Source organism: Bufo bufo, chromosome 7, assembly GCF_905171765.1.
Source record: "Bufo bufo chromosome 7, aBufBuf1.1, whole genome shotgun sequence".
In the NCBI taxonomy this organism is placed as follows: domain Eukaryota; kingdom Metazoa; phylum Chordata; class Amphibia; order Anura; family Bufonidae; genus Bufo; species Bufo bufo.
This window is the reverse complement of record NC_053395.1, coordinates 101,115,685-101,141,514: the sequence shown is the minus strand read 5'-3', so window position 1 is coordinate 101,141,514 and position 25,830 is coordinate 101,115,685. Positions and strand designations below refer to the sequence as shown.

General features: G+C 42.7%; 1 protein-coding gene across 2 annotated transcripts in view; it reads right to left on the bottom strand.

Moving 5' to 3' along the window:
* PGAP1 (post-GPI attachment to proteins inositol deacylase 1) overlaps nt 1-25,830 on the bottom strand; it is a 1,296,519-nt gene that overhangs the window by 810,337 nt on the left and 460,352 nt on the right. For both annotated transcript variants that reach the window (XM_040441657.1, XM_040441658.1), the window contains exon 10: nt 4,180-4,263. In XM_040441657.1, coding sequence (XP_040297591.1) covers nt 4,180-4,263 — 84 coding nt within the window. The remainder of the gene's footprint in view (nt 1-4,179; nt 4,264-25,830) is intronic.

The window sequence follows — 25,830 nt, the reverse complement described above, 5'->3', positions numbered from 1 at the left end:
CCTTGCCCTATAAAGTGTAATAATGAATGATCAAAAAATCATATGTACCCAAAAATGGTACCAATAAAAATGGCAACTCTTCCTGGAAAAAAACGAGCCCCTACACAAGACGATCGGCATAAAATTAAAAAAAATAAGGCGCTCAGAAAATGGAGACACAAAAACATAATTTATTTTTCAAAAATGCTTTATTATGTAAAACGGAAACAAACAAAGAAAGTAGACATATTTGATATCATTGTGTCCGTAACAACCTGCTCTATAAAAATAGCACATGATATACCCTGTCAGTTGAATAAAAAATTTAAACGGTGACAAAACAGCAATTTTTTTGTTACCTGACCTGACAAAAAATGTAATATAGAGCAATTATAAATCATATGTTCCCCAAAATAGTATCCATAAAACCGTCATCTTATCCCAAAGTTTCCAAAATGGGGTCACTTTTGGGAGTTTCTATTGTAGGGGTGCACCAGGGGGGCTTCAAATGAGACATGGTGTCTAAAAAAAGCTAAATCTGCCTTCCAAAAACCATATGGCGTTTCTTTCCTTCTGCGCCCTGCCATGTGCCCTTACATCAGTTTACGACCACGTGGGGTGTTTCTGTAAACCGCAGAATCAGGGTAATAAATATTATGTTTTGTTTGGCTGTTAACTCTCGATGTATTTAAGAAAAAAAATTGATTAAAATGGAAAATCTGTCGAAGTGAAATTTAGAAATGTCATCTCCATTTTCCTTTCATTCTTGTGGAACACCAAAGGGTGAACAAAGTTTGTAAAATCAGTTTGAGTAGCTTGAGGGGTGTAGGAAACTACACCCCTCAAGCTACTGAAAACTATAGAAATCTAATGGGGTCATTTATGGGGGGGTATTCACTATGTAAGCCCCAGAAAGTGACTTAAAAGCTGAACTGGTGCTTAAAAAGTGGGTTTTGGAAATTTTAAGAATTGCTTTTAAACGTCTAAGCTTTCTAATGTCCTAAAAAGTTTTTATGACATTTACAAAATGACAGGCCGAACTGGATGGACAAATGTCTTTTTTCGGCCTTATGTACTATGTTACTTATGTACTATGCCAACATAAAGTAGACATATGGGGAATGTTAAGTAATAAATATTTTATGAGGTAATACTTTGTGTTTTAAAAGCAAAGAAATACACATTTTTTTTAATTCCGAATTCTTGAAAAGTTTGGGTGAATTTGCGATTTTTACATAAATAAAGGTGAAATATATTGACTCAAATTTATGACTATCATGAAATACAGTGTGATGAAAAATATGTACAGGTAGCACTACTGCGTCAGGTCTCCCGGATGGGTCATCTCAGCCGACAGATTCACCCAATCTACAAAAATGTGCTAAATATCAAAAAAGATTGGGCGCTCACTATTACCTGGAGTAGGTGGTGCTGTCACCGCCAGTTCTGTGAGAAGGTCTGACAGATGTTCTTCTCTACCTCTTGTATGACGTTCTTTGTTTTTGTTTCACTTTGTCATCTCCTTTCCTTCTGCCAGGTGTCACTTATTTAGACTAATCGTCTTCCTTTATATTCCCTCACATACTGCCTCACTTTGCGGTTTATACTACTTTCTGGATGAAGTGTTCACTGCTAGAGGCTGCAGCTGCTGTTTGCTCAGATAAGTCTTTTCCTTTATTGTGTTTCCTTGCTGGCTTGATTCTAGGTGACCCTGACTCCGTCCGTATTAAGTGCAGGGAGCCGGTGGCCGTGTCCCCTAACTATTATAGGGTTTTCAGATGCCACACAGTCTTAGGTACGTGAGCATGCAATCATCTACCATTGAGACCCTTGCATGTGCATAGCAATCAGGGAGAGCTCTTAGGGTTTTAAAGGGTTCACCTATATGCTCCTTAGTTTGGGATCAAGCCAGTTGGTCGTTTATTTATAAGTTCCAGCTATCTGCAACTTCACCCGTGACATTATAAACCGCCTAAACCGTCTTAAGCATGGATCTGGTTTCAGCCTTGATTGACCGCATGCAAGGTCTTTCGCTAGAGGTAGCAGATCTCAGTAAAACTGTGTCTCAGTTTCAGGTGACCGGTTTAGCTGGCGTTCATGGAGTTTGTTCCGAGCCTAAGATCTCGCTTCCGGATACGTTCTCCGGGGGTAGTGAGAATTTTGTTTGCTTTAGAGAGGCTTGCAAACTCCATTTTCACCTACTTCCCCATTCCTCTGGTGATGAGGAGCAGAGGGTGGGGATCATCATCTCGCTGCTCTTGATGACCCGGATCGTATTGCTCTTGCTGAATCTAAACTGCGTCTTTTATGCCAGGGTAAACTGTCCGCAGAGATACCGGTATATTGTTCTGAATTTCGGAGATGGGCAGCTGACATTTTTTTCTTCTTAATATTAACAATATTAGCAATATTATCTTCCAATTCCGACACCTGTTGTTTATTCATCCTAGTTTCAAAATCATTTGCTTGTTTGAATTGATCCAAACTGGCATTGATAGTGGTAATATTTGTTTGCACCATATCCAGATTGACTTTCTAATGTTCAACTATCAGCTCCATAAGTTTCATAGAGCAACCGCTTCAGATGTTATTCCATGAGTTTACAAAATCCTTGGAATAAATAGTGGTTTACAAATCAAGTTATCATGACCTCAACATTTAGAAAACCAATTTCGGGTAAAACCCTTTTACATGCAAAAAATATACCACCCCAAACACACATTAAAAGCTATATCCATAGGAGACTTAACTAGGTCAAAATGCAATTGTAATACAGCCTCTCAGTTTGAACAAGAGGCAAACATTATACGTACCAGGCTATTAGCTAGAGGTTACCCACAATGGATGTTTGCACAGGCTATAAAACGGGTTAGCAAATTTTTTTAAAAAAATGAACAAAATAAATATCTAAAAATACCTACTTTAACATTACAGTATAATCCGACTGTATCGTATAGTTCAGGGATGGCCAACCTGCAGCTCTCCAGCTGTTGTAAAACTACAATTCCCACCAGGCCCTGGTGTAGGTTGATACCTGTAAGTAGTCTGGGCATGCTGGGAGTTGTAGTTTTGCAACAGCTGGAGAGCCGCAGGTTGGCCGTCCCTGGTATAGGTTCTCTCTTTAAGTATTTGCCCATTCTTTATGAGGATGATAGACTACAGAGAATGTTGTCGAATGGCTGCAGAGTGTCATATAGAAAAGCTTTCACGATTGGCCAAAAAAATTGCACCTAGTGATATTAATATTAAAAACACACAAACTACTTGATTACATAACACACTCCAATGGTAATAAACACTATAATATAAAAAACAGTACATGAATTGTCACTCCGAAGGTGTCATTTATAAAAAATCCTGCTAGTAGGTAACACTACTAGAAAACTTTAAATACGCTTCGTAGAACACTTGAACGACATAACGAATAGAAATAAAAATCGCAGCTTTTCCAGAGTGTCTAAACATTTTATTGAAAAACATGATGGAAAAACAGCTCCTCTAAATGTTACAGGTATTAAAGTAAGACCCCATAGAAGAGGGGATAGTTACATAAAGTATATGCTGGAGATAGAGGCCTAATGGATTTTTTCATTAAATACTGTACATCCACATGGTATGAATTATCGCTCGGATATTATGTTACATTATTAATTTACAACCATGTATTTGTTTATCTTTTTTCTTTATCTGCTATTTATATATATTTGTGAATGATATTTATCTTCATACAATCTGTTGTTGTCACTAAATCATGCAACTTTTTTTTTTTGTTTCTTGACATTTAGTCATAATCATGTTTGGCTAGCCTTGGCATCTATGAAGTTAAATAAGCAGGACTGAACGTGATTAATTCTTTCACCTGTATCACATAGATTCAGTCCCTTTAAATAGCTATCCATTTCTAGCCATGCTTTCATTTCATTTTTGTTGCTCTATGATTAAGACCTGTAAAGGTTGAAAAGTGTCAGTTTTATACACAGGAGGGATTTTTGTACACTCTTTTAATGGAAGAAATGAAGAATTTTCTGCTTTTATTCACCCGATCCTAAATTTCTAGACAGCCTGTATAAGTTTATGCCATTGACAGAATTAGTAAATCTGTCCTACTGTTCATCAGTTTACAGTCTTGTTTAAATTACTGATGGTCATTCTACAGTAATGCAACACCTACAACTCAAGGGAAAAATATGAGCATCTTACCAAGAAGGTGCTTCGACAGTGAAACTGGTTATGTGTTTTTCTTTTATTAAGAAGAGGAAATGCAAAATATGTTTCATTGTATGCCTGTATTTAAATGGAAAGAAAAGTAATATTAGAATCAATAACCACTGTTTCTCCACAATTTTATTTCTAGCTACAAACAGACATTTCTTTCTGGGACTGATAAACACAGCAAAATAAGTAATATGGAGGAAATAAAGGGAGTCTTTCACCTAAAATCACCATTATAGAACACGAACATGAGGATCTCCATTACATTCCCCATATTAGAATGCTACCTTCCATATTGCTGTCCATCGCTGATTTTCTCACAAAAACACTTTTATTCAATATGTTAATTAGCTTCTGAAGGAGACCAGGGGTGACGTTCATGCGGCCGTTGCCCAGGCCCCTCGTCGCTTTTCATACAAAACCCCTTCCCTTTCACTCCTCTGGCCCGCCCTAGGTTCTTCTGATTACGTCCTCCTCTTAGTGAGAAATCCAGTGCCGTTCAACAGATTGGCCACACATGCTCACTTAATTCCCCATTATGAACATAGGCACAAGGTCAGCTAGATCTTGTGCCCCTGCCCATAATGGGGAACGAAGTGCGCAGGCGCTGCAAATCTGTTAAACGGCGCTGGATTTCTCACTAAGAAGAGGATGTAATCAGAAGAACCTAGGGTGGGCCAGAGGGGTGAAAGGGTAGGGGTTTCGTATGAAAAGCACCTAGGGGCCTGGGCAACGGCCGCATGAACTCCGCCCCTGGGCACCTTCAGAAGCTTATTAACATATTGAATAAAAGTGTTTTTCTGAGAAAATCGGCGCTGGACAGTAATATGGAAGGAAGCATTCTAATACGGGGAATTTAATGGAGATTCTGATGTTCTATAATGGTGATTTTAGGTGAAAGACTCCCATTAAGAGTGGATGAAAAAAAAAGTTAAACCATTTTTTTTACAAACATAAAAAAAATAAGGCTACTTTCACACTTGCGTTCGGGGTTCCGCTTGTGAGTTCCGTTTGAAGGCTCTCACAAGCGGCCCCGAACGGATCCGTACAGCCCCAATGCATTCTGAGTGGATGCGGATCAGCTCAGAATGCATCAGTTTGGCTCCGCTTGGCCTGCGTTCCGCTCAGCAGGCGGACACCCGAACGCAGCTTGCAGCGTTTTCATGTCCGCCTGGCCGTGCGGAGCCAAACGGATCCGTCCAGACTTACAATGCAAGTCAATGGGGACGGATCCGTTTGACGTTGACACAATGTGGTGCAATTGCAAACGAATCCGTCCCCCATTGACTTTCAGAGTAAAGTCAGGAGTCCCTATTAATATACCATCAGATCGGAGTTTTCTCCAATCCGATGGTATATTTTAACTTGAAGCGTCCCCATCACCATGGGAACTCCTCTATGTTAGAATATACAATCGGATTTGAGTTCGATCGTGAAACTCAGATCCGACAGTATATTCTATCACAGAGGCGTTCCCATAGTGATGGGGACGCTTCAAGTTAGAATATACTGAGAACAGGGGGCTGTGATCCGCACAATTAACCCCTCAGGTGCCGCACCTAAGGGGTTAATTGTGCATATCATAGCCCCCTGTAAGAGATCAGGTGCTGCCAGGCAGGAGGGGGCAGACCCCCTCCCTCCCCTGTATTTAACTCATTGGTGGCCAGTGCGGCCCCCCTCCCTCCCCTGTATTTAACTCATTGGTGGCCAGAGCGGCCCCCCTCCCTCCCCTGTATTTAACTCAATGGTGGCCAGTGCGGCCCCCCTTCACTCCCCTGTATTTAACTCATTGGTGGCCAGTGCGGTGCCCCCACTCCCTCCCTCCCCTGTATTTAACTCATTGGTGGCGAGTGTGGCCCCCCTCCCTCCCTCCCCTGTATTTAACTCAATGGTGGCCAGTGCGGCCCCCCCCTCCCTCCCTCCCCTGTATTTAACTCATACAGGGGACACTGGCAACCAATGAGTTAAATACAGGGGAGGGAGGGGGTCTGCCCCCTCCTGCCTGGCAGCACCTGATCTCTTACCGGGGGCTATGATACGCAAAATTAACCCCTCAGGTGCGGCACCTGAGGGGCTAATTGTGCGGATCACAGCCCCCTGTAAGAGATCGGGTGCTGCCAGGCAGCAGGGGGCAGTCATGTACACAGTTCTTTTAGTATATTCTAACTTGAAGCGTCCCCATCACCATGGGAACGCCTATGTGTTAGAATATATTGTCGGTTCTGAGTTTTCACGAAGTGAAAAATCAGATCTGAAAAAAACTGTTATGCAGACGGATCCGTTCTGAACGGATGCAAGCGTTTGCATTATAGGAGCGGATCCGTCTGTGCAGACACCAGACGGATCCGCTCCGAACGCAAGTGTGAAAGTAGCCTAAGTTATAATATAATTTCCAAAAGAGTAAATTATAGTGACCCGTAAATTGTGTTTTTAAATTTTAAAATGACTATGCAATTGTTTTTATATCTATCTACCTCTCTATCAGTAACTCAGTTGAAATTGTTGCAGATGTAGCAATCCGCATCTTGATTCTTAATATATTATGTAAACAATGTCAAAGAACTTAAAGGGATTCTGTCACCAGGTTTCACCCCTGTCAGCTAAACATATGCTGATGTTCAGGGCCTCATCAGGATTCCTAATGTGGGTTTCTAAATGTGATCTGTAGCCTTATTTTGCTAAAAAACAGGTTTTACTAACCTGTCGCTCAAAGAAATAAGGTGCCCAAGGGGATGTCAGGGGATGTCAAGGGATGCAAGGTGCCCGCCGCACCCACCGCCGTTCGTGCCCAGCGCCGCCTTTCCAGACTTCTGCACCGCCTCCTAATCCTCTGTGCCGCCTCTCGCTCTCCCTCCCTCCCCCCTCCTCCTGCTGTAAGATCTCGCGCGTGCGCACAGGGCTCTGCCTGATGCGCCCGTGCGGACTTCTCGATTTGGCTTCTTGAAGCGAAGTGCGCATGCGCCGGCACTTCGCTCAGCTCAGGTATGACCTGCACTCTGGCACCAGCCTCTCAGAGCCCTGTGCGCACGCGCGATATCTTACAGCAGGAGGAGGGGGGGAGGGAGAGCGAAAGGCGGCACAGAGGATTAGGAGGCGGTGCAGAAGTCTGGAAAGGCGGCGCTGGGCACGAACGGCGGTGGGTGCGGCGGGCACCTTGCATCCCTTGACATCCCCTTGGGCACCTTATTTCTTTGAGTGACAGGTTAGTAAAACCTGTTTTTTAGCTAAATAAGGCTACGGATCACATTTAGAAGCCCACATTGGGAATCCTGATGAGGCCCTGAACATCAGCATATGTTTAGCTGACAGGGGTGAAACCTGGTGACAGAATCCCTTTAAAATGGACTCTTAATGGTTTTTGTGTCACTATATCATGGAGAGACATGATATCCCACAAGTTTAGAACTTCAACATCTGTATAGGTCAGATGACACAAAATACATTTTTTACTTGGAATTAGAATTGTTTTGAATAATTAAAAGGTAATCAGGTAATCAAAAGAACACCAGAATGCAGCATACAAAGAATATAACAGAAAATTCTACACAAAGTAGCATTTTTTAACAATTATTCCAATTGAGAAAATGGAAAAACAATTGCAAAAATTGTGTTGCATGATTGTAATAGAGAAATGTGATTTTTAATCAGACAACCCTTTTTAACCACCTCAGCCCCCTTAACTTAAACACCCTTAATGACCAGGCCACTTTTTACACTTCTGACCTACACTACTTTAACCGTTTATTGCTCGGTCATGCAACTTACCACCCAAATTAATTTGACCTCCTTTTCTTCTCACTAATAGAGCTTTCATTTGGTGGTATTTCATTGCTGCTGACATTTTTACTTTTTTTGTTATTAATCGAAATTTAACGATTTTTTTGCAAAAAAATGAAATTTTACACTTTCAGTTGTAAAATTTTGCAAAAAAAACGACATCCATATATAAATTTTGCTCTAAATATATTGTTCTACATGTCTTTGATAAAAAAAAAATCTTTGGGCTAAAAAAAAAAATGATTTGGGTAAAAGTTATAGCGTTTACAAACTATGGTACAAAAATGTGAATTTCCGCTTTTTGAAGCAGCTCTGACTTTCTGAGCACCTGTCATGTTTCCTAAGGTTCTACAATGCCCAGACTTCTGTTATCAAAACAGCGTCTAATATACCTGTTAGGGGTTAAAAAAATCGCATCTCCAGCCTGCCAGCGAATGATCGCCGCTGGCAGGCTGGAGATCCACTCTCTAACCTTCCGATCCTGTGAACGCGCGCACCTGTGTAAAAATGCTGCTTGCAGCGTTCTTCTGTCCGCGATGGGGACCCAACCAAACGGAACAGAATGCATTTTGGTGCATTTCGTTTCGTTCAGTTCAGATCTCAATAGCGGAATTGAAAACTCTAATGTGAAAGTAGCCTAACAAACTAAGGCCTCATGCACACGCTTTTACTTTATCAGGCGGGCGGCGGCGGCGGTGCCATCGGGTCCCCATGTGGCTGTGGGGGGGACCCGATGGCATGGAAGGCAGTGCGATGTCTAAGGAAGGCATCGCGCTGCCTTCCGGTGAAGAGCCTGTGAGATCCAGCCCCCTGGATCTCACAGGCCTCGGAAGCTGCATGAGTAATACACACAGTATTACTCATAAAGCCAATGCATCCCAATACAGATGTATTGGAATGCATTGTAAAGGAAAATACCCCCACAAGTTCAAGTCCCAAGGTGGGACAAAAAATAAGTGAAAAAAAAGTTGAAATAATAAAGTTTTCCCCAAAAAAAATTAAACGTTTCAAGTAAAAATAAACAAAAACGTTTTTTTCCCCCAAATAAAGATAAAAAAATTTGGTAAATTATAGGGGGGGAAAAAAATATACATATTTGGTATCGCCGCGTCCGTATCAACCGGCTCTATAAACATATCACATGACCTAACCTCTCAGATGAACACCGTAAAAAAATTAAAAATAATAACTGTGCTAAATAAACAATTTTTTTGTCACCTTACATCACAAAAAGTACAACAACAAGCGATTAAAAAGGCGTTTGCCCACCAAAATAGTACCAATCTAACAGTCACCTCATCCCGCAAAAAATGAGCCCCTACCTGAGACAATCGCCCAAAAAAAAAAAAAAAAAAAACTATGGCTCAGAATATGGAGACACTAAAACATCATTTTTTTTGTTTGAAAAAGGCTGTTATTGTGTAAAACTTACATAAATAAAATAAAAGTATACATATTTGGTATCGCCGCGTTCGTATCGACCGGCTCTATAAAAATACCACATGACCTAACCCCTCAGATGAACACCGTAAAAAATAAAAAATAAAAACTGTGCTAAATAAACCATTTTTAGTCACCTTATATCACAAAAAGTGTAATAGCAAGCGATCAAAAAATCATATGCACCCCAAAATAGTGCCAATCAAAACGTCATCTCATTCGGCAAAAATCATACCCTACCTAAGGTAATCGCCCAAAAACTTAAAAAATTATGGCTCTCAGACTATGGAAACACTAAAACATGATTTTTTTTTTGCTTAAAAAATTAAATCATTGTGTAAAACTTACATAAATAAAAAAAAAAAAAGAATACATATTAGGTATTGCCGCATCCGTGACAACCTGGTCTATAAAAATATCACATGACCTGTCAGATGAATGTTGTAAATAACAAAAAATTTAAACGGTGCCAAAAAAGCTATTTCTTGTTACCTTGCCTCACAAAAAGTGTAATACAGAGCAACCAAAAATCATATGTACCCTAAACTAGTACCAACAATACTGCCACCCTAGTTTCTAAAATGGGGCCACTTTTTTGGAGTTTCTACTCTAAGGGGAACATGGTGTCAAAAAAAACAGTCCAGCAAAATTTGCCTTCCAAAAACCGTATGGCATTCCTTTCCTTCTGCGCCCTGCCGTGTGCCCGTAAGAGCTGTTTACGACCACATATGGGGTGTTTCTGTAAACTACAGAATCAGGGCCATAAATATTGAGTTTTGTTTGGCTGTTAACCCTTCCTTTATAACTGAAAAAAAAACCACATTAAAATGGAAAATCTGCCAAAAAGTTAAATTTTGAAATTGGATCTCTATTTCCCATTAATTCTTGTGGAGCACCTAAAGGGTTAACAAAGTTTGTAAAATCAGTTTTTAATACCTTGAGGGGTGTAGTTTATAGAATGGGGTCATTTTTGGGTGGTTTCTATTATGTAATCCTCGCAAAGTGACTTCAGACCTGAACTGGTCCCTAAAAATAGTTTTTTTTTTTTATTTCTGAAAAATTTCAAGATTTGCTTCTAAACTTCTAAGCCTTGTAACATCCCAAAAAAATTTAATATCATTCCCAAAATGATCCATACATGAAGTAGACATATGGGGAATGTAAAGTAATAACTATTTTTGGAGGTATTACTATGTATTATAGAAGTTAAGAAATTAAAACTTGGAAATTTGCAATTTTTTACAGATTTTTGGTAAATTTGGTATTTTTTTTATAAATAAAAATGATTTTTTTTTTTTTACTCCATTTTACCAGTGTTATGAAGTACAATATGTGACGAAAAAACTCTCTCAAAATAGCCTGGATAAGTAAAAGTGTTTTAAAGTTATCACCACATAAAGTGACACTGGTCAGATTTGCAAAAAATGGCCAAGTCCTTAAGGTGTTAAAGGGGCGGTCACAGTGAAAGTCACAGTAAAAGGGGCGGTCACAGTGAAAGTCACAGTTAAAGGGGCGGTCAAAGTGAAAGTGACAGTTAAAGGGGTGTTCACAGTTAAAGGGGCGGTCACTGTGAAAGCCACAATTAAATGGACGGTCACAGTGAAAGTGACAGTTAAAGGGGCGGTCACAGTTAAAGGGGTGGTCACAGTGAAAGTCACAGTAAAAGGGGCGGTCAAAGTGAAAGTCACAGTTAAAGGGGCGGTCACTGTGAAACTCACAGTTAAGGGGGCGGTCAAAGTGAAAGCCACAGTTAAGGGGGCGGTGAAAGTGAAAGTGACAGTTAAAGGGGCGGTCACAGTGAAAGTCACAGATAACCACCTCCCGAACGCCTAACGCAGGGATGTGTCCTGCAGGCGGCCGAATTATTCCACCTGGACGCATATACGCGTCATCTCGCGAGACGCGTATATGCGCAGTGCGGGTCTGGAAAAGGCGCACAAGGAGTTAGTCACCAGCCTGCAAGCCAATGATCAGCGCTGGCAGGCTGGTGACTTTTAAAATAACGAACCACCAGCCATATAACACATTATATTTATAAATATAATGTGTTAAATGGCTTCTGTGCTCTCTGCTGGGTCCTTTTCGTCGGTTGGTCCCAGCAGAGAGCACAGAACACAGTGAGTACACCAAGCACTACATATTTAGCACCAGATCACCCCCCCCCCCCCATCACCCTAATTAACCCCTTGATCACCCCTGTCAATTACTAGTGAAAGGGAAAAAAGTAATCAGTATAAACTGTCACTTTTTTTCCCCAACCAGTATTGACTGTTAGGTTTAGGTTAGTTTAGGCCCCTTTGGTAGGTAGTTAGCTTACCCCAGCCCACCGCACCGCAGTCACTGATTCGCTGATTAGCGTATCGCTAATCAGCATTGGTACTTTATAGTATCTGTAAGTGATCAGAACTGATCACAGTCAGATCTATAATAGTATTAGTGTCACCTTAGCTCGCTCTCCACCCAAAACGCAGTGTTTGCCCGATCAGGCCTGATCGGTCGCCCACACATGCGTTCACCCACGCCCGCCCCGTCGCAGTGACAACATTTTTATTTATTTTTTATCACTGCACAATTACTACACAAGCGCTGCGGCGATAAAAAAAAAAATCTGTTTTGATATTTTTTAGCAATCGCAGCGGCTTCCTGTACTTCGCTAGCCTCCCATTTGTAAGACAGGCTTGCTTTTTTTTTCTTGGGTAGTCTCAGGGAATACCCCCTAAATTTAGTTGACCAAATGGCAAGGATGGGGTATTCTTCTGAAGAGGCCTACAGGCTGCTGACCCAGTCGGATGAGGAATGGGAACCCTCAGCTGACGAATCCATCGGGTCAGAATACAAACCTGTAGAAAGCAGTGGCAGTTCGGACGATGAGGTTGAGGTCCCTGATACCACCAGGCGTACCCGGCCCCGTGTTGCTAGACCACAGGTTGCGCAGAATCCGCTTCAAGGGCAGCAGAGTGGGGCTGGCGCTGTCGGATTACGTGGTGAGGCATACACCAGCAGCGCAGCCCATCCTAGACCTAGTACCAGCACTGCCGTAGAACATGGTGAAGTGGCGAGCACCAGATGGGCAATTGAAGCTGGTACGGTGGCACGTGCAGTAGTTCCCCCGTCGCAGCCACCGCACAGACAGGCCCGTAGAGTCCCTAGAGTCCCTGAGGTGCTGGCAAACCCTGATTGGCAGCCCCCATCTTCAGCCGCACCAGTAGTTCCCCCTTTCACCGCCCAGTCTGGAGTTCGGGTTGAGACAGCTCAGATCAGATCAGCACTGGGGATTTTTGAGCTGTTCTTCACTGCGGAGCTCTTTGACTTAGTCGTGGCAGAAGCAAACCGGTATGCCACTCAATTTATAGCCGCCAACCCGGGAAGCTTTTATGCCCAGTCTTTCCGGTGGAAACCCGTCCAAGTTTCCGAACTTAAGACTTTTCTGGGCCTTCTCCTCAACATGGGCCTGACAAAAAAAAGCATGAATTGCGGTCATATTGGTCCACGAATCCAATTCATCACATGCCCATGTTCTCTGCTGCCATGTTCAGGACACGATTTGAGACCATCCTGCATTTCCTGCACTTTAGTGATAACAGCACCTCTCATCCCAGAGGCCACCCAGCTTTTCACCGGCTCCACAAAATCCGGCCCCTCATAGACCCCTTTAACACCAAATTTGCAGATTTGTATACCCCCGAGCAAAACATCTGCATAGACGAGTCCCTGATACATTTTACTGGGCGCCTTGGCTTCAAACAATACATCCCAAGCAAGCGCGCCCGGTATGGGGTCATATTGTATAAGCTCTGTGAAAGGGCCACAGGCTATATGCACAAATGTTGTGTCTATGAGGGTAAAGATCAGACCCTGGAGCAGGTCGGTTGCCCTGACTACCTGGGGAGCAGTGGGAAGACAGTCTGGGACTTGGTGTCACCCTTATTTGGCAAGGGGTACCAACCTTTATGTGGACAATTTCTACACAAGTGTGCCCCTCTTCAGGCATTTGTTCCTAGAACAGATTGGCTGCTGTGGCACCGCGCGACCTAGTCGCCGGGGCTTCCCCCAACGGCTCGTTACCACCCGTCTTGCAAGGGGGGAGAGGGCTGCCTTGTGTAACCAAGAACTGCTCGCGGTGAAATGGAGAGACGAGCGTGACGTTTACATGCTCTCCTCCATTCACGCAGACACGACAATCCAAATTGAACGGGCAACCAGTGTCATTGAAAAGCCCCTCTCGGTCCACGACTATAATTTGCTCATGGGAGGGGTGGACTTCAATGACCAGATGTTGGCTCCTTATTTACTCTCCCGCAGGACCAAACACTGGTATAAGAAGGTGTCTGTATACCTAATTCAATTGGCTATGTACAATAGTTTTGTTCTCTACAGTAAGGCTGGGAGAACAGGATCCTTCCTCAAGTTTCAGGAAGAGATCATCGAGAACCTCCTGTATCCAGGAGGTTCCGTGGCCCCAACCACCAGTGTAGTGAGCCGTCTACACGAGCGACATTTCCCCAATGTCATTGCTGGTACCTCAAACCAAGCGTCACCCCGAAAAAGATGTTGTGTCTGTAGCAGGAGTGGAATAAGGCGTGACACCTGCTATTTCTGTCCTGACTGCCCTGACCACCCTGCCCTATGCTTAGGGGAGTGTTTCCGGAAGTACCACACACAGGTACACTTAGCATAGGGATTGCGTGACACAGGACAGGCACACAGGGGTTTTAGGAAACCTCTCCTTTCACCTGGGACAAAGTGCATAATGTACTTCGCCACATCTCTGGGCGATTTCTGCTTTGCACATTGTCCCATGGGGGAAGAAGAGGTTTGTCCTCTAAAGGTAAAAAAAAATATTTAAAAAATCACAGGTAAGCAAAAAAGTTGCAAAAGTTCAATAAAAATAATAAAAGTTAATGTTCTGTTTCAAATGTTATATAAAGTTAATGTTAATAAATTCATTGCGTTGCTGCCTGATGTGCATTCTGACAGAAGCATTGCGCTGCTGTCAGATTACACAAAAGTCGGTGTATGCGGCGCTGCAAGACGAGATTTCTCCTCTGCAGTAAAAAAGATACGTTTGCCGAGGCTTATGAGCTGAGGGGCGGTGTTCATATGCTTTGGCAAACACTTTGCATATAAAAAAATAAAATAAAAAAAAATTCCGGCAATGATTTATTCATCCACATCGATTGATGTGAATGGAGAAATCGGGTTTGCCAGGGCATACGGGCTGAGTGGGTTTGGATGTTGGGCGGAGCTCCTATGTCCTGTCAGACGCCTTTCCCCTCTTTATTTTTTTTTTGCACATTTTTTGGCAGAGATTTTTTTATCCACATTGATCGATGCGAATGAAGAAATCTGTGCCGTTCATTTTTTCGTTCAGCCCAGAGGCTGAACGGAAAAAAAAAAAATAATCATTACCCGTATGCTCAATAATAGAGAATAGCAGAAACTCCTAATGCTGGCCATACATGTAATGATTGCGGAGACCCTCAAATGCCCGGGCAGTACAAACACCCCACAAATGACCCCATTTTGGAAAGAAGACACCCCAAGGTATTCGCTGAGGGGCATATTGAGTCCATGAAAGATTGAACTTTTTGTCACAAGTTAGCGGAAAGGGAGACTTTGTGAGAAAAAAAATAAAATAAAAAATTCCGCTAACTTGTGCCAAAAAAAAAAAACTTCTATAAACTCTCCATGCCCCTCACGGAATACCTTGGGGTGTCTTCTTTCCAAAATGGGGTCACATGTGGGGTATTTATACTGCCCTGGCATTTTAAGGGCCCTAAAGCGTGAGAAGAAGTCTGGAATCCAAATGCCTAAAAACTGCACTCCTAAAAGGTACTCATTGGAATTTGGGCCCCTTTGCGCACCTAGGCTGAAAAGAAGTGTCACACATGTGGTATCACCGTACTCAGGAGAAGTAGGGCAAAGTGGTTTGGGGTGTATTTTTACATATACCCATGCTGGGTGAGAGAAATATCTCTGTAAATTGACAACTTTGCATAAAAAAAATGTAAAAAGTTGTCATTTACAGAGATATTTTTCACACACAGTATGGATATATGTAAAAATACACCCCAAAACACATTGCCCTACTTCTTCTGAATACGGTGATACCACATGTGTGACACTTTTTTGCAGCCTAGGTTCTCAAAGGGGCCCAAATTCCAATGAGTACTTTTAGGATTTCACAGGGCATTTGTACGCATTTGGATTCCAAACTACTTCTCAGGCTTTAGGGCACCTAAAATGCAAGGGCAGTATAAATACCCCACAAGTGACCCCATTTTAGAAAGAAGACACCCCAAGGTATTTCGTGAGGGGTATGGTGAGTTCATGTAAAATTTTATTTTTTTGTCACAAGTTAGTGGAATAAGAGACTTTGTTAGGAAAAAAAAAAAAAATTCCATTTCCGCTAACTTGTGACAAAAAATAAAAACTTCCATGAACTCACTATGCCCATCAATGAATACCTTAGGGTGTCTACTTTCCGAAATGGGGTCATTTGTGGGGTGTTTCTACTGTCTGGGAATTGTAGAACCTCAGGAAACATGACAGGTGCTCAGAAAGTCAAAGTGCGTAAATTAATTTTTTTGCACCATAGTTTGTAAATGCTATAACTTTTACCCAAACCAATAAATATACACTTATTGCATTTTTTTTTTATCAAAGACATGTAGAACAATAAATTTAGAGAAAAATTTATATAGAAATGTAGTTTTATTTGAAAAATTTTACAACAGAAAGTGAAAAATGTAATTTGTTTGCAAAAGTTTCTGTCATTTTTGATTAATATCAAAAAAAGTTAAAATGTCAGCAGCAATGAAATATCACCAAATGAAAGCTCTATTAGTGAGAAGAAAAGGATGTAAAATTCATTTGGGTGGTAAGTTGTATGACCGAGCAATAAACCGTGAAAATAGTGTAGTGCAGAATTGTAAAAAGTGGTCTGGTCATTAAGGAGGTTTAAGCTAGGGGGGCTGAGGTGGTTAATGGGGCAGTCACAGTGAAAGTCATAGTTAAATGGGCGGTCACAGTGAAAGTCAGAGTTAAATGGGCGGTCACAGTGAAAGTCACAGTTAAAGGGGCGGTCACAGTGAAAGTCACAGTTAAAGGGGCGGTGAAAGTGAAAGTGACAGTTAAAGGGGCGGTGAAAGTGACAGTTAAAGGGGCGGTCACAGTGAAAGTCATAGTTAAAGGGGCGGTCATTGTAAAAGTCACAGTTAAAGGGGTGGTCACTGTAAAAGTCACAGTTAAAGGGGCGGTCATTGTAAAAGTCACAGTTAAAGAGGCGGTCACAGTGAAAGTCACAGTTAAAGGGGCGGTCACAGTGAAAGTCACAGTTAAAGGGGCGGTCACTGTTAAAGGGACGGTCACTGTGAAAGTCACAGTTAAAGGGGCGGTTACTGTAAAAATCACTGTTAAAGGGGCGGTCACAGTTAAAGGGGTGGTCACTGTGAAAGTCATTGTTAAAGGGGCGGGCACTGTGGAGGTCATTTTTAAGTGTCGGGTACTGTAGATGTCACTGTTATGGGGGAAACTGTCAATATCTTTTTTACGACACACGGAAACATAAAATGAAATAGATGAAATATACCCGTGCAAAGCCGGGTCCTTCTGCTAGTATATATATAAAAATGAGTTTATTTCTGTCTGTATAGACGTCTGTCTGGATGTTCTTTATGCGTGACCAAACGACTGAACCGATCTTTACCAAATTTGGCACACAGGTACATCAGGTGTCCGGGAAGGTTTTTGACCGACTCAGGACGTACCGTTCCTGAGATATTCGCTCTCTAGAATGTACCGTTACTAAGATATTCCCCAGATTAGCCAATACAAGCCTGCAAGTCTTTCTCTTCAAATCCCAACAGCCAAAAACACAGTTTTACTCCAGGTTTCCATAACAACCCAGCCATTTATCTTTACTGCTTAAAGGGGCAGGCACTGTGGAATTCATTGTTTTTAAAGGGGCGGGCACAGTGGAGGTCACTGTCATTAACCCCTTAAGGACTCAGCTCTATTTCACCTTAACCACCTCAGCCCCTATAGCTTAAACACCCTGAAAGACCAGGCCACTTTTTACACTTCTGACCTACACTACTTTCAACGTTTATTGCTCGGTCATGCAACTTACCACCCAAATAAATTTTACCTCTTTTTTTTCTCACTAATAGAGCATTCATTTGGTGGTATTTCATTGCTGCTGACATTTTTACTTTTTTTGTTATTAATCGAAATTTAACGATTTTTTTGCAAAAAAATGACATTTTTCACTTTCAGTTGTAAAATTTTGCAAAAAAAACCACATCCATATATAAATTTTGCTCTAAATTTATTGTTCTACATGTCTTTGATAAAAAAAAAATGTTTGGGTAAAAAAAAATGGTTTGGGTAAAAGTTATAGCGTTTACAAACTATGGTACAAAAATGTGAATTTCCGCTTTTTGAAGCAGCTCTGACTTTCTGAGCAACTGTCATGTTTCCTGAGGTTCTACAATGGGCAGACAGTACAAACACCCCACAAATGACCCCATTTCGGAAAGTAGACACCCTAAGGTATTCACTGATGGGCATAGTGAGTTCATAGAACTTTTTATTTTTTGTCACAAGTTAGCGGAAAATGATGATTTATTTTATTTTTATTTTTTTCTTACAAAGTCTCATATTCCACTAACTTGTGACAAAAAATAAAAAGTTATATGAACTCACTATGCCCATCAGCGAATACCTTGGGGTGTCTTCTTTCCAAAATGGGGTCACTTGTGGGGTAGCTATACTGCCCTGGCATTCTAGGGGCCCAAATGTGTGGTAAGGAGTTTGAAATCAAATTCTGTAATAAATGGCCGGTGAAATCCGAAAGGTGCTCTTTGGAATGTGGGCCCCTTTGCCCACCTAGGCTGCAAAAAAGTGTCACACATGTGGTATCTCCGTATTCACGAGAAGTTGGGGAATGTGTTTTGGGGTGTCATTTTACATATACCCATGCTGGGTGAGATAAATATCTTGGTCAAATGCCAACTTTGTATAAAAAAAATGGGAAAAGTTGTCTTTTGCCAAGATATTTCTCTCACCCAGCATGGGTATATGTAAAATGACACCCCAAAACACATTCCCCAACTTCTCCTGAATACGGAGATACCACATGTGTGACACTTTTTTGAGGCCTAGGTGGGCAAAAGAGCCCATATTCCAAAGAGCACCTTTCGGATTTCACTAATCATTTCTACAGAATTTGATTTCAAACTCCTTACCACACATTTGGGCCCCTAGAATGCCAGGGCAGTATAACTACCCCACAAGTGACCCCAATTTGGAAAGAAGACACCCCAAGGTATTCGCTGATGGGCATAGTGAGTTCATGGAAGTTTTTATTTTTTGTCACAAGTTAGTGGAATATGAGACTTTGTAAGAAAAAAAAAATCATCATTTTCCACTAACTTGTGACAAAAAATAAAAAATTCTAGGAACTCGCCATGCCCCTCACGGAATACCTTGGGGTGTCTTCTTTCCAAAATGGGGTCACTTGTGGGGTAGTTATACTGCCCTGGCATTCTAGGGGCCCAAATGTGTGGTAAGGAGTTTGAAATCAAATTCTGTAAAAAATGGCCAGTGAAATCCGAAAGGTGCTCGTTGGAATGTGGGCCCCTTTGCCCACCTAGGCTGCAAAAAAGTGTCACACATGTGGTATCTCCGTATTCAGGAGAAGTTGGGGAATGTGTTTTGGGGTGTCATTTTACATATACCCATGCTGGGTGAGATAAATATCTTGGTCAAATGCCAACTTTGTATAAAAAAATGGGAAAAGTTGTATTTTGCCAAGATATTTCTCTCACCCAGCATGGGTATATGTAAAATGACACCCCAAAACACATTCCCCAACTTCTCCTGAATACGGAGATACCACATGTGTGACACTTTTTTGCAGCCTAGGTGGGCAAAGGGGCCCATATTCCAACGAGCACCTTTCGGATTTCACTGGTCATTTTTTACAGAATTTGATTTCAAACTCCTTACCACACATTTGGGCCCCTAGAATGCCAGGGCAGTATAACTACCCCACAAGTGACCCCATTTTGGAAAGAAGACACCCCAAGGTATTCGCTGATGGGCATAGTGAGTTCATGGAAGTTTTTATTTTTTGTCACAAGTTAGTGGAATATGAGACTTTGTAAGAAAAAAAAAAATCATCATTTTCCACTAACTTGTGACAAAAAATAAAAAATTCTAGGAACTCGCCATGCCCCTCACGGAATACCTTGGGGTGTCTTCTTTCCAAAATGGGGTCACTTGTGGGGTAGTTATACTGCCCTGGCATTCTAGGGGCCCAAATGTGTGGTAAGTAGGTAAATGACCTGTGAAATCCGAAAGGTGCTCTTTGGAATGTGGGCCCCTTTGCCCACCTAGGCTGCAAAAAAGTGTCACACATGTGGTATCTCCGTATTCAGGAGAAGTTAGGGAATGTGTTTTGAGGTGTCATTTTACATATACCCATGCTGGGTGAGAGAAATATCTTGGCAAAAGACAACTTTTCCCATTTTTTTATACAAAGTTGGCATTTGACCAAGATATTTATCTCACCCAGCATGGGTATATGTAAAATGACATCCCAAAACACATTCCCCAACTTCTCCTGAATACGGAGATACCACATGTGTGACACTTTTTTGCAGCCTAGGTGGGCAAAGGGGCCCAAATTCCTTTTAGGAGGGCATTTTTAGACATTTGGATACCAGACTTCTTCTCACGCTTTGGGGCCCCTAAAATGCCAGGGCAGTATAAATACCCCACATGTGACCCCATTTTGGAAAGAAGACACCCCAAGGTATTCAATGAGGGGCATGGCGAGTTCATAGAAAAAAAAAAATTTGGCACAAGTTAGCGGAAATTGATTTTTTTCTCACAAAGTCTCCCTTTCCGCTAACTTGGGACAAAAATTTCAATCTTTCATGGACTCAATATGCCCCTCAGCGAATACCTTGGGGTGTCTTCTTTCCAAAATGGTGTTATTTGTGGGGTGTTTGTACTGCCCGGGCATTTGAGGGTCTCCGCAATCATTACATGTATGCCCAGCATTAGGAGTTTCTGCTATTCTCCTTATATTGAGCATACGGGTAATGAGATTTTTTTTTTCCGTTCAGCCTCTGGGCTGAAAGAAAAAAATGAACGGCACAGATTTCTTCATTCGCATCGATCAATGTGGATGAAAAAATCTCTGCCAAAAAAAGAAAAAGGAGGGGAAAGGCGTCTGCCAGGACATAGGAGCTCCGCCCAACATCCATACCCACTTAGCTCGTATGCCCTGGCAAACCAGATTTCTCCATTCACATCAATCGATGTGGATGAATAAATCATTGCCGGGATTTATTTATTTTTTATATATACAAAGTGTTTGCCAAAGTATATGAACACCGCCACCTCCTCAGCTCATATGCCCCGGCAAACGTATCTTTTACTGCAGAGGAGAAATCTCGTCTTGCAGCGCCGCATACACCGACTTGCGTGTAATCTGACAGCAGCGCAATGCTTCTGTCAGAATGCACATCAGTGCTGCAGCTAGTCGATCGGTTGGTCCACCTGGAAGGTAAAAAAAACAAAACAAAAAAGAAAAAACCAGGCCGCAACGCAATAAATTTATTAACTTTAGAACAGAACATATAAACTTTTTTTTAACTTTTTTAACTTTTTTACTTACCGGTAATATTTTTTTTGTTTAGTTTTTTTACCTTTATAGAACAAACCTCTCCTTCCCCATGGGACAATGTGCAAAGCGCAAATCGCCCAAAGATGTGGCGAAGTACGTTATGCACTTTATCCCAGGTGAAAGGAGAGGTTTGCAGCAGCTGTGAGTAAAAGGGCCCTAATAGCCCTGTGTGCCTGTCCTGTGAGATGCAATCCCTATGCTAGGTGTACCTGTGTGTGGTACTTCCGGAAACACTCTCCTAAGCATAGGGCAGGGTCGTCAGGACAGTCAGGACAGAAATAGCGGGTGTCACGCCTTATTCCACTCCTGCTACAGACACGACATTTTTTTCGGGGTGGCGGTTGGGTTGAGGTACCAGCAACGACACTGGGGAAATGTCGCTCGTGTAGACGGCTAACTACACTGGTGGATGGGGCCACGGAACCTTCTGGATACAGGAGGTTCTCGATGATCTCTTCCTGGAATTTGAGGTAGGATCGTGTTCTCCCAGCCTTACTGTAGAGAACAAAACTATTATACAGAGCCAATTGAATTAAATATACAGACACCTTCTTATACCAGCGTCTGGTTCTGCGGGAAACTAAATAGGGAGCCAACATCTGGTCATTGAAGTCCACCCCTCCCATGAGCGCATTATAGTCGTGGACTGAGAGGGGCTTTTCAATGACACGGGTTGCCCTTTCAATTTGGATTGTCGTGTCTGCGTGAATGGAGGAGAGCATGTAAACGTCACGCTTGTCTCTCCATTTCACCGCGAGCAGTTCTTCATTACACAAGGCAGCCCTCTCCCCCCTTGCAAGACGGGTGGTAACGAGATGTTGGTGGAAGCCCACGCGACTAGTTCGCGCGGTGCCACAGGCGCAAATCCGTTCTAGAAACAAATGCCTAAAGAGGGCCACACTTGTGTAGAAATTGTCCACATAAAGATGGTACCCCTTGCCGAATAAGGGTGACACCAAGTCCCAGACTGTCTTCCCACTGCTCCCCAGGTAGTCCGGGCAACCGACTGGCTCCAGGGTCTGATCTTTTCCCTCATAGATCCGAAATTTGTGGGTATAGCCTGTGGCCCTTTCACAGAGCTTATACAATTTGACCCCATACCGGGCACGTTTGCTTGGGATGTATTGTTTGAAGCCAAGGCGCCCGGTAAAATGTATTAGGGACTCGTCTACGCAGATGTTTTGCTCAGGGGTATACAAATCTGCAAATTTCTGGTTGAAATGGTCTATGAGGGGCCGAATTTTGTGGAGCCGGTCAAAAGCTGGGTTGCCTCTGGGACGGGAGGTGGTGTTGTCGCTAAAATGCAGAAAACGCAGGATGGTCTCAAATCGTGTCCTGGACATAGCAGCAGAGAACATGGGCATGTGATGAATTGGGTTCGTGGACCAATATGACCGCAATTCATGCTTTTTAGTTAGACCCATGTTGAGGAGAAGGCCCAGAAAAATTTTAAGTTCGGAAACTTGGACTGGTTTCCACCGGAAAGGCTGGGCATAATAGCTTCCCGGGTTTGCGGTTATAAATTGTGTGGCATACCGGTTTGTCTCTGCCACGACTAAGTCCAAGAGCTCCGCAGTCAAGAACAGCTCAAAAAATCCCAGGGCCGAACCGATCTGAGCTGTCTCAACCCGAACTCCAGACTGGGCGGTGAAAGGGGGAACTAATGGTGCGGCTGAAGATGGTGACTGCCAATCAGGGTTTGCCAGCACCTCAGGGATTCTAGGGGCTCTACGGGCCTGTCTGTGCGGTGGCTGCGACGGGGTAACTACTGCACGTGCCACCGTACCAGCTTCAACTGCCCTTCTGGTGCTCGCTACTTCACAAGGTTGTACGGCAGTGCTGGTACTAGGTCCAGGAAGGGCTGCGCTGCTGGTGTATGCCTCACCACGTGATCCGGCAGCGACAGACCCACTCTGCTGCTCTTGAAGCGGATCCTGCATAACCTGTGGTCTAGCGACACGGGGCCGGGTACGCCTGGTTCTATCAGGGACCTCCACCTCCTCGTCCGAACTTTGGGTCAGAGAGCCACTGCTTTCCACAGGTTCATATTCTGACCCGCTAGATTCGTCAGATGAGGGTTCCCACTCCTCATCCGACTGGGTCAGAATCCTGTAGGCCTCTTCAGAAGAATACCCCCTGTTTGACATTTTGGACTACTAAATTTAGGGGTATTCCCTGAGACTACCCAAGAAAAAAAGCAAGCCTGTCTTACAAAGGGGAGGCTAGCGAAGTACCGGAGGCCGCTGCGGTTGATAAAAAATTTCAAAACTGATTTTTTTATGGCCGCAGTGCGTGTAAAGTGAATGTGCAGTGATCAAAAAAAATAAAATTTTTGTCACTGCGGTGGGGCGGGCGTGGGTGAACGCACGTGTGGGCAACCGATCAGGCCTGATCGGGCAAACACTGCGTTTTGGGTGGAGGGCGAGCTAAGGTGACACTAATACAATTATAGATCTGACCGTGATCAGTTTTGATCACTTACAGATACTATAAAAGTACAAATGCTGATTAGCGATACGCTAATCAGCGAATAAAAGTGACTGCGGTGCGGTGGGCTGGGCGCTAACTGACGCTAACTACCTAACCAAGGGGCCTAAACTATCCCTAAAACCTAACAGCCAATACTAGTGGGAAAAAAAAGTGACAGTTAACACTGATCACTTTTTGTCTTTCACTAGTGATTGACAGGGGCGATCAAAGGGGTGATCAAAGGGTTAATTGGGGTGCAGGGGGGTGATCTGGGGCTAAGGTGTAGTGTTGGTGCTACTCACTGTGAAGTCTGCTCCTCTGCTGGATCCAACCGACGAAAAGGACCAGCAGAGGAGCAGAGAAGCCATATAACAGATCATATTTACTAATATGATCTGTTATATGGCTTGTGATTCGATTTTTAAAATATCAGCAACCTGCCAGCGACGATCATTGGCTGGCAGGTTGCTGATGCAATTCTCCTCGAACTTTTGCCGGCCCGCGATGCGCATGCGCGGGCCGGCTGTGACCGAAATCTCGCGTCTCGCGAGAGGACGCGCCGGCGCGTCCAAGCGGAATGAAACAACCACCTCCAGGACGCGTCGCTGCGTTCGGTGGTCCGGAGGTGGTTTAAGGACTTGGCCATTTTTTGCAAATCTGACCAGTGTCACTTTAAGTGCTGATAACTTTAATAGCTTTGACTTATCCAGGCCATTCTGAGATAGTTTTTTCGTCACATATTGTACTTCATAACACTGGTAAAATGGAGTCCAAAAAATTCATTTTTATTTATAAAAAAATACAAAATTTGCCAAACATTGGGAAAAATTAGCAAATTTCCAAGTTTCAATTTCTCTACTTCTATAATACATAGTAATACTTAAAAAAAATAGTTATTACTTTACATTCCCCATATGTCTACTTCATATTTGGATCATTTTGGGAATGCCATTTTATTTTTAGGGACATTACAAGACTTAGGCTGGTTTCACACGGGCGTTGCGGGAAAATGTGCGGGTGCGTTGCGGGAAAATGCGCGATTTTTCCGAGCGAGTGCAAAACATTGTAATGCATTTTGCACTCGCGTGAGAAAAATCGCACATGTTTGGTACCCAAACCCGAACTTCTTCACAGAAGTTCGGGCTTGGGATCGGTGTTCTGTAGATTGTATTATTTTCCCTTATAACATGGTTATAAGGGAAAATAATAGCATTCTGAATACAGAATGCATAGTAAAATAGCGCTGGAGGGGTTAAAAAAAAATATAATAATACCGTAATTTAACTCTTCTTAATCCACTTGATCGCGCAGCCGGCATCTCCTTCTGTCTTCATCTTAGCTGTGTGCAGTAACAGGACCTGTGGTGACGTCACTCCGGTCATCACATGATCCATCACATGATCTTTTACCATGGTGATGGACCATTTGATGACCGGAGTGACGTCACGACAGGTCCTGTTACTGCACACAGCTAAGATGAAGACAGAAGGAGATGCTGGCTGCGCGATCAAGTGGATTAAGGAGAGTTAAATTTTATTTTATTTTTTTTAACCCCATCAGCACTATTTTACTATGCATTCTGTATTCAGAATGCTATTATTTTCCCTTATAACCATGTTATAAGGGAAAATAATAATGATCGGGTCTCCATCCCGATCGTTTCCTAGCAACCGTGCGTGAAAATCGCACTTGCTTGCGGATGCTTGCAAATTTTCACGCAACCCCATTCATTTCTATGGGGCCTGCGTTACGTGAAAAACGCAGAATATAGAGCATGCTGCGATTTTCACGCAACGCACAAGTGATGCGTGAAAATCATCGCTCATGTGAACAGCCCCATAGAAATGAATGGGTCGGGATTCAGTGCGGGTGCAATGTGTTCAACTCACGCATCGCATTCGTGCGGAATACTCGCCTGTGTGAAAGGGGCCTTAGAAGTTTAAATCTGACACAAGTCCCCCTTTGTATTATCTATTGTTGACTATGTATGAAAATGTTTAAGTGCATGATTTAAATTTTTATGCATCAATTTTATATTCATTTATACATTTTAGTTTACATGTATCTGAATCCCACTGGTATAAACATACTAGTGGTAGTTGAGTAAAAATGATGATATAACTTAATAAAGAATGCAAATAACACCAAACCCTTTATCCAAAAGATTAAGGGTAAATTTTCAGCAGCATTTGTGGAAAAAACGCATCGGTAGATAAACGCATGAAAACCGCACCACTACAGCACCTGCGTTTTTT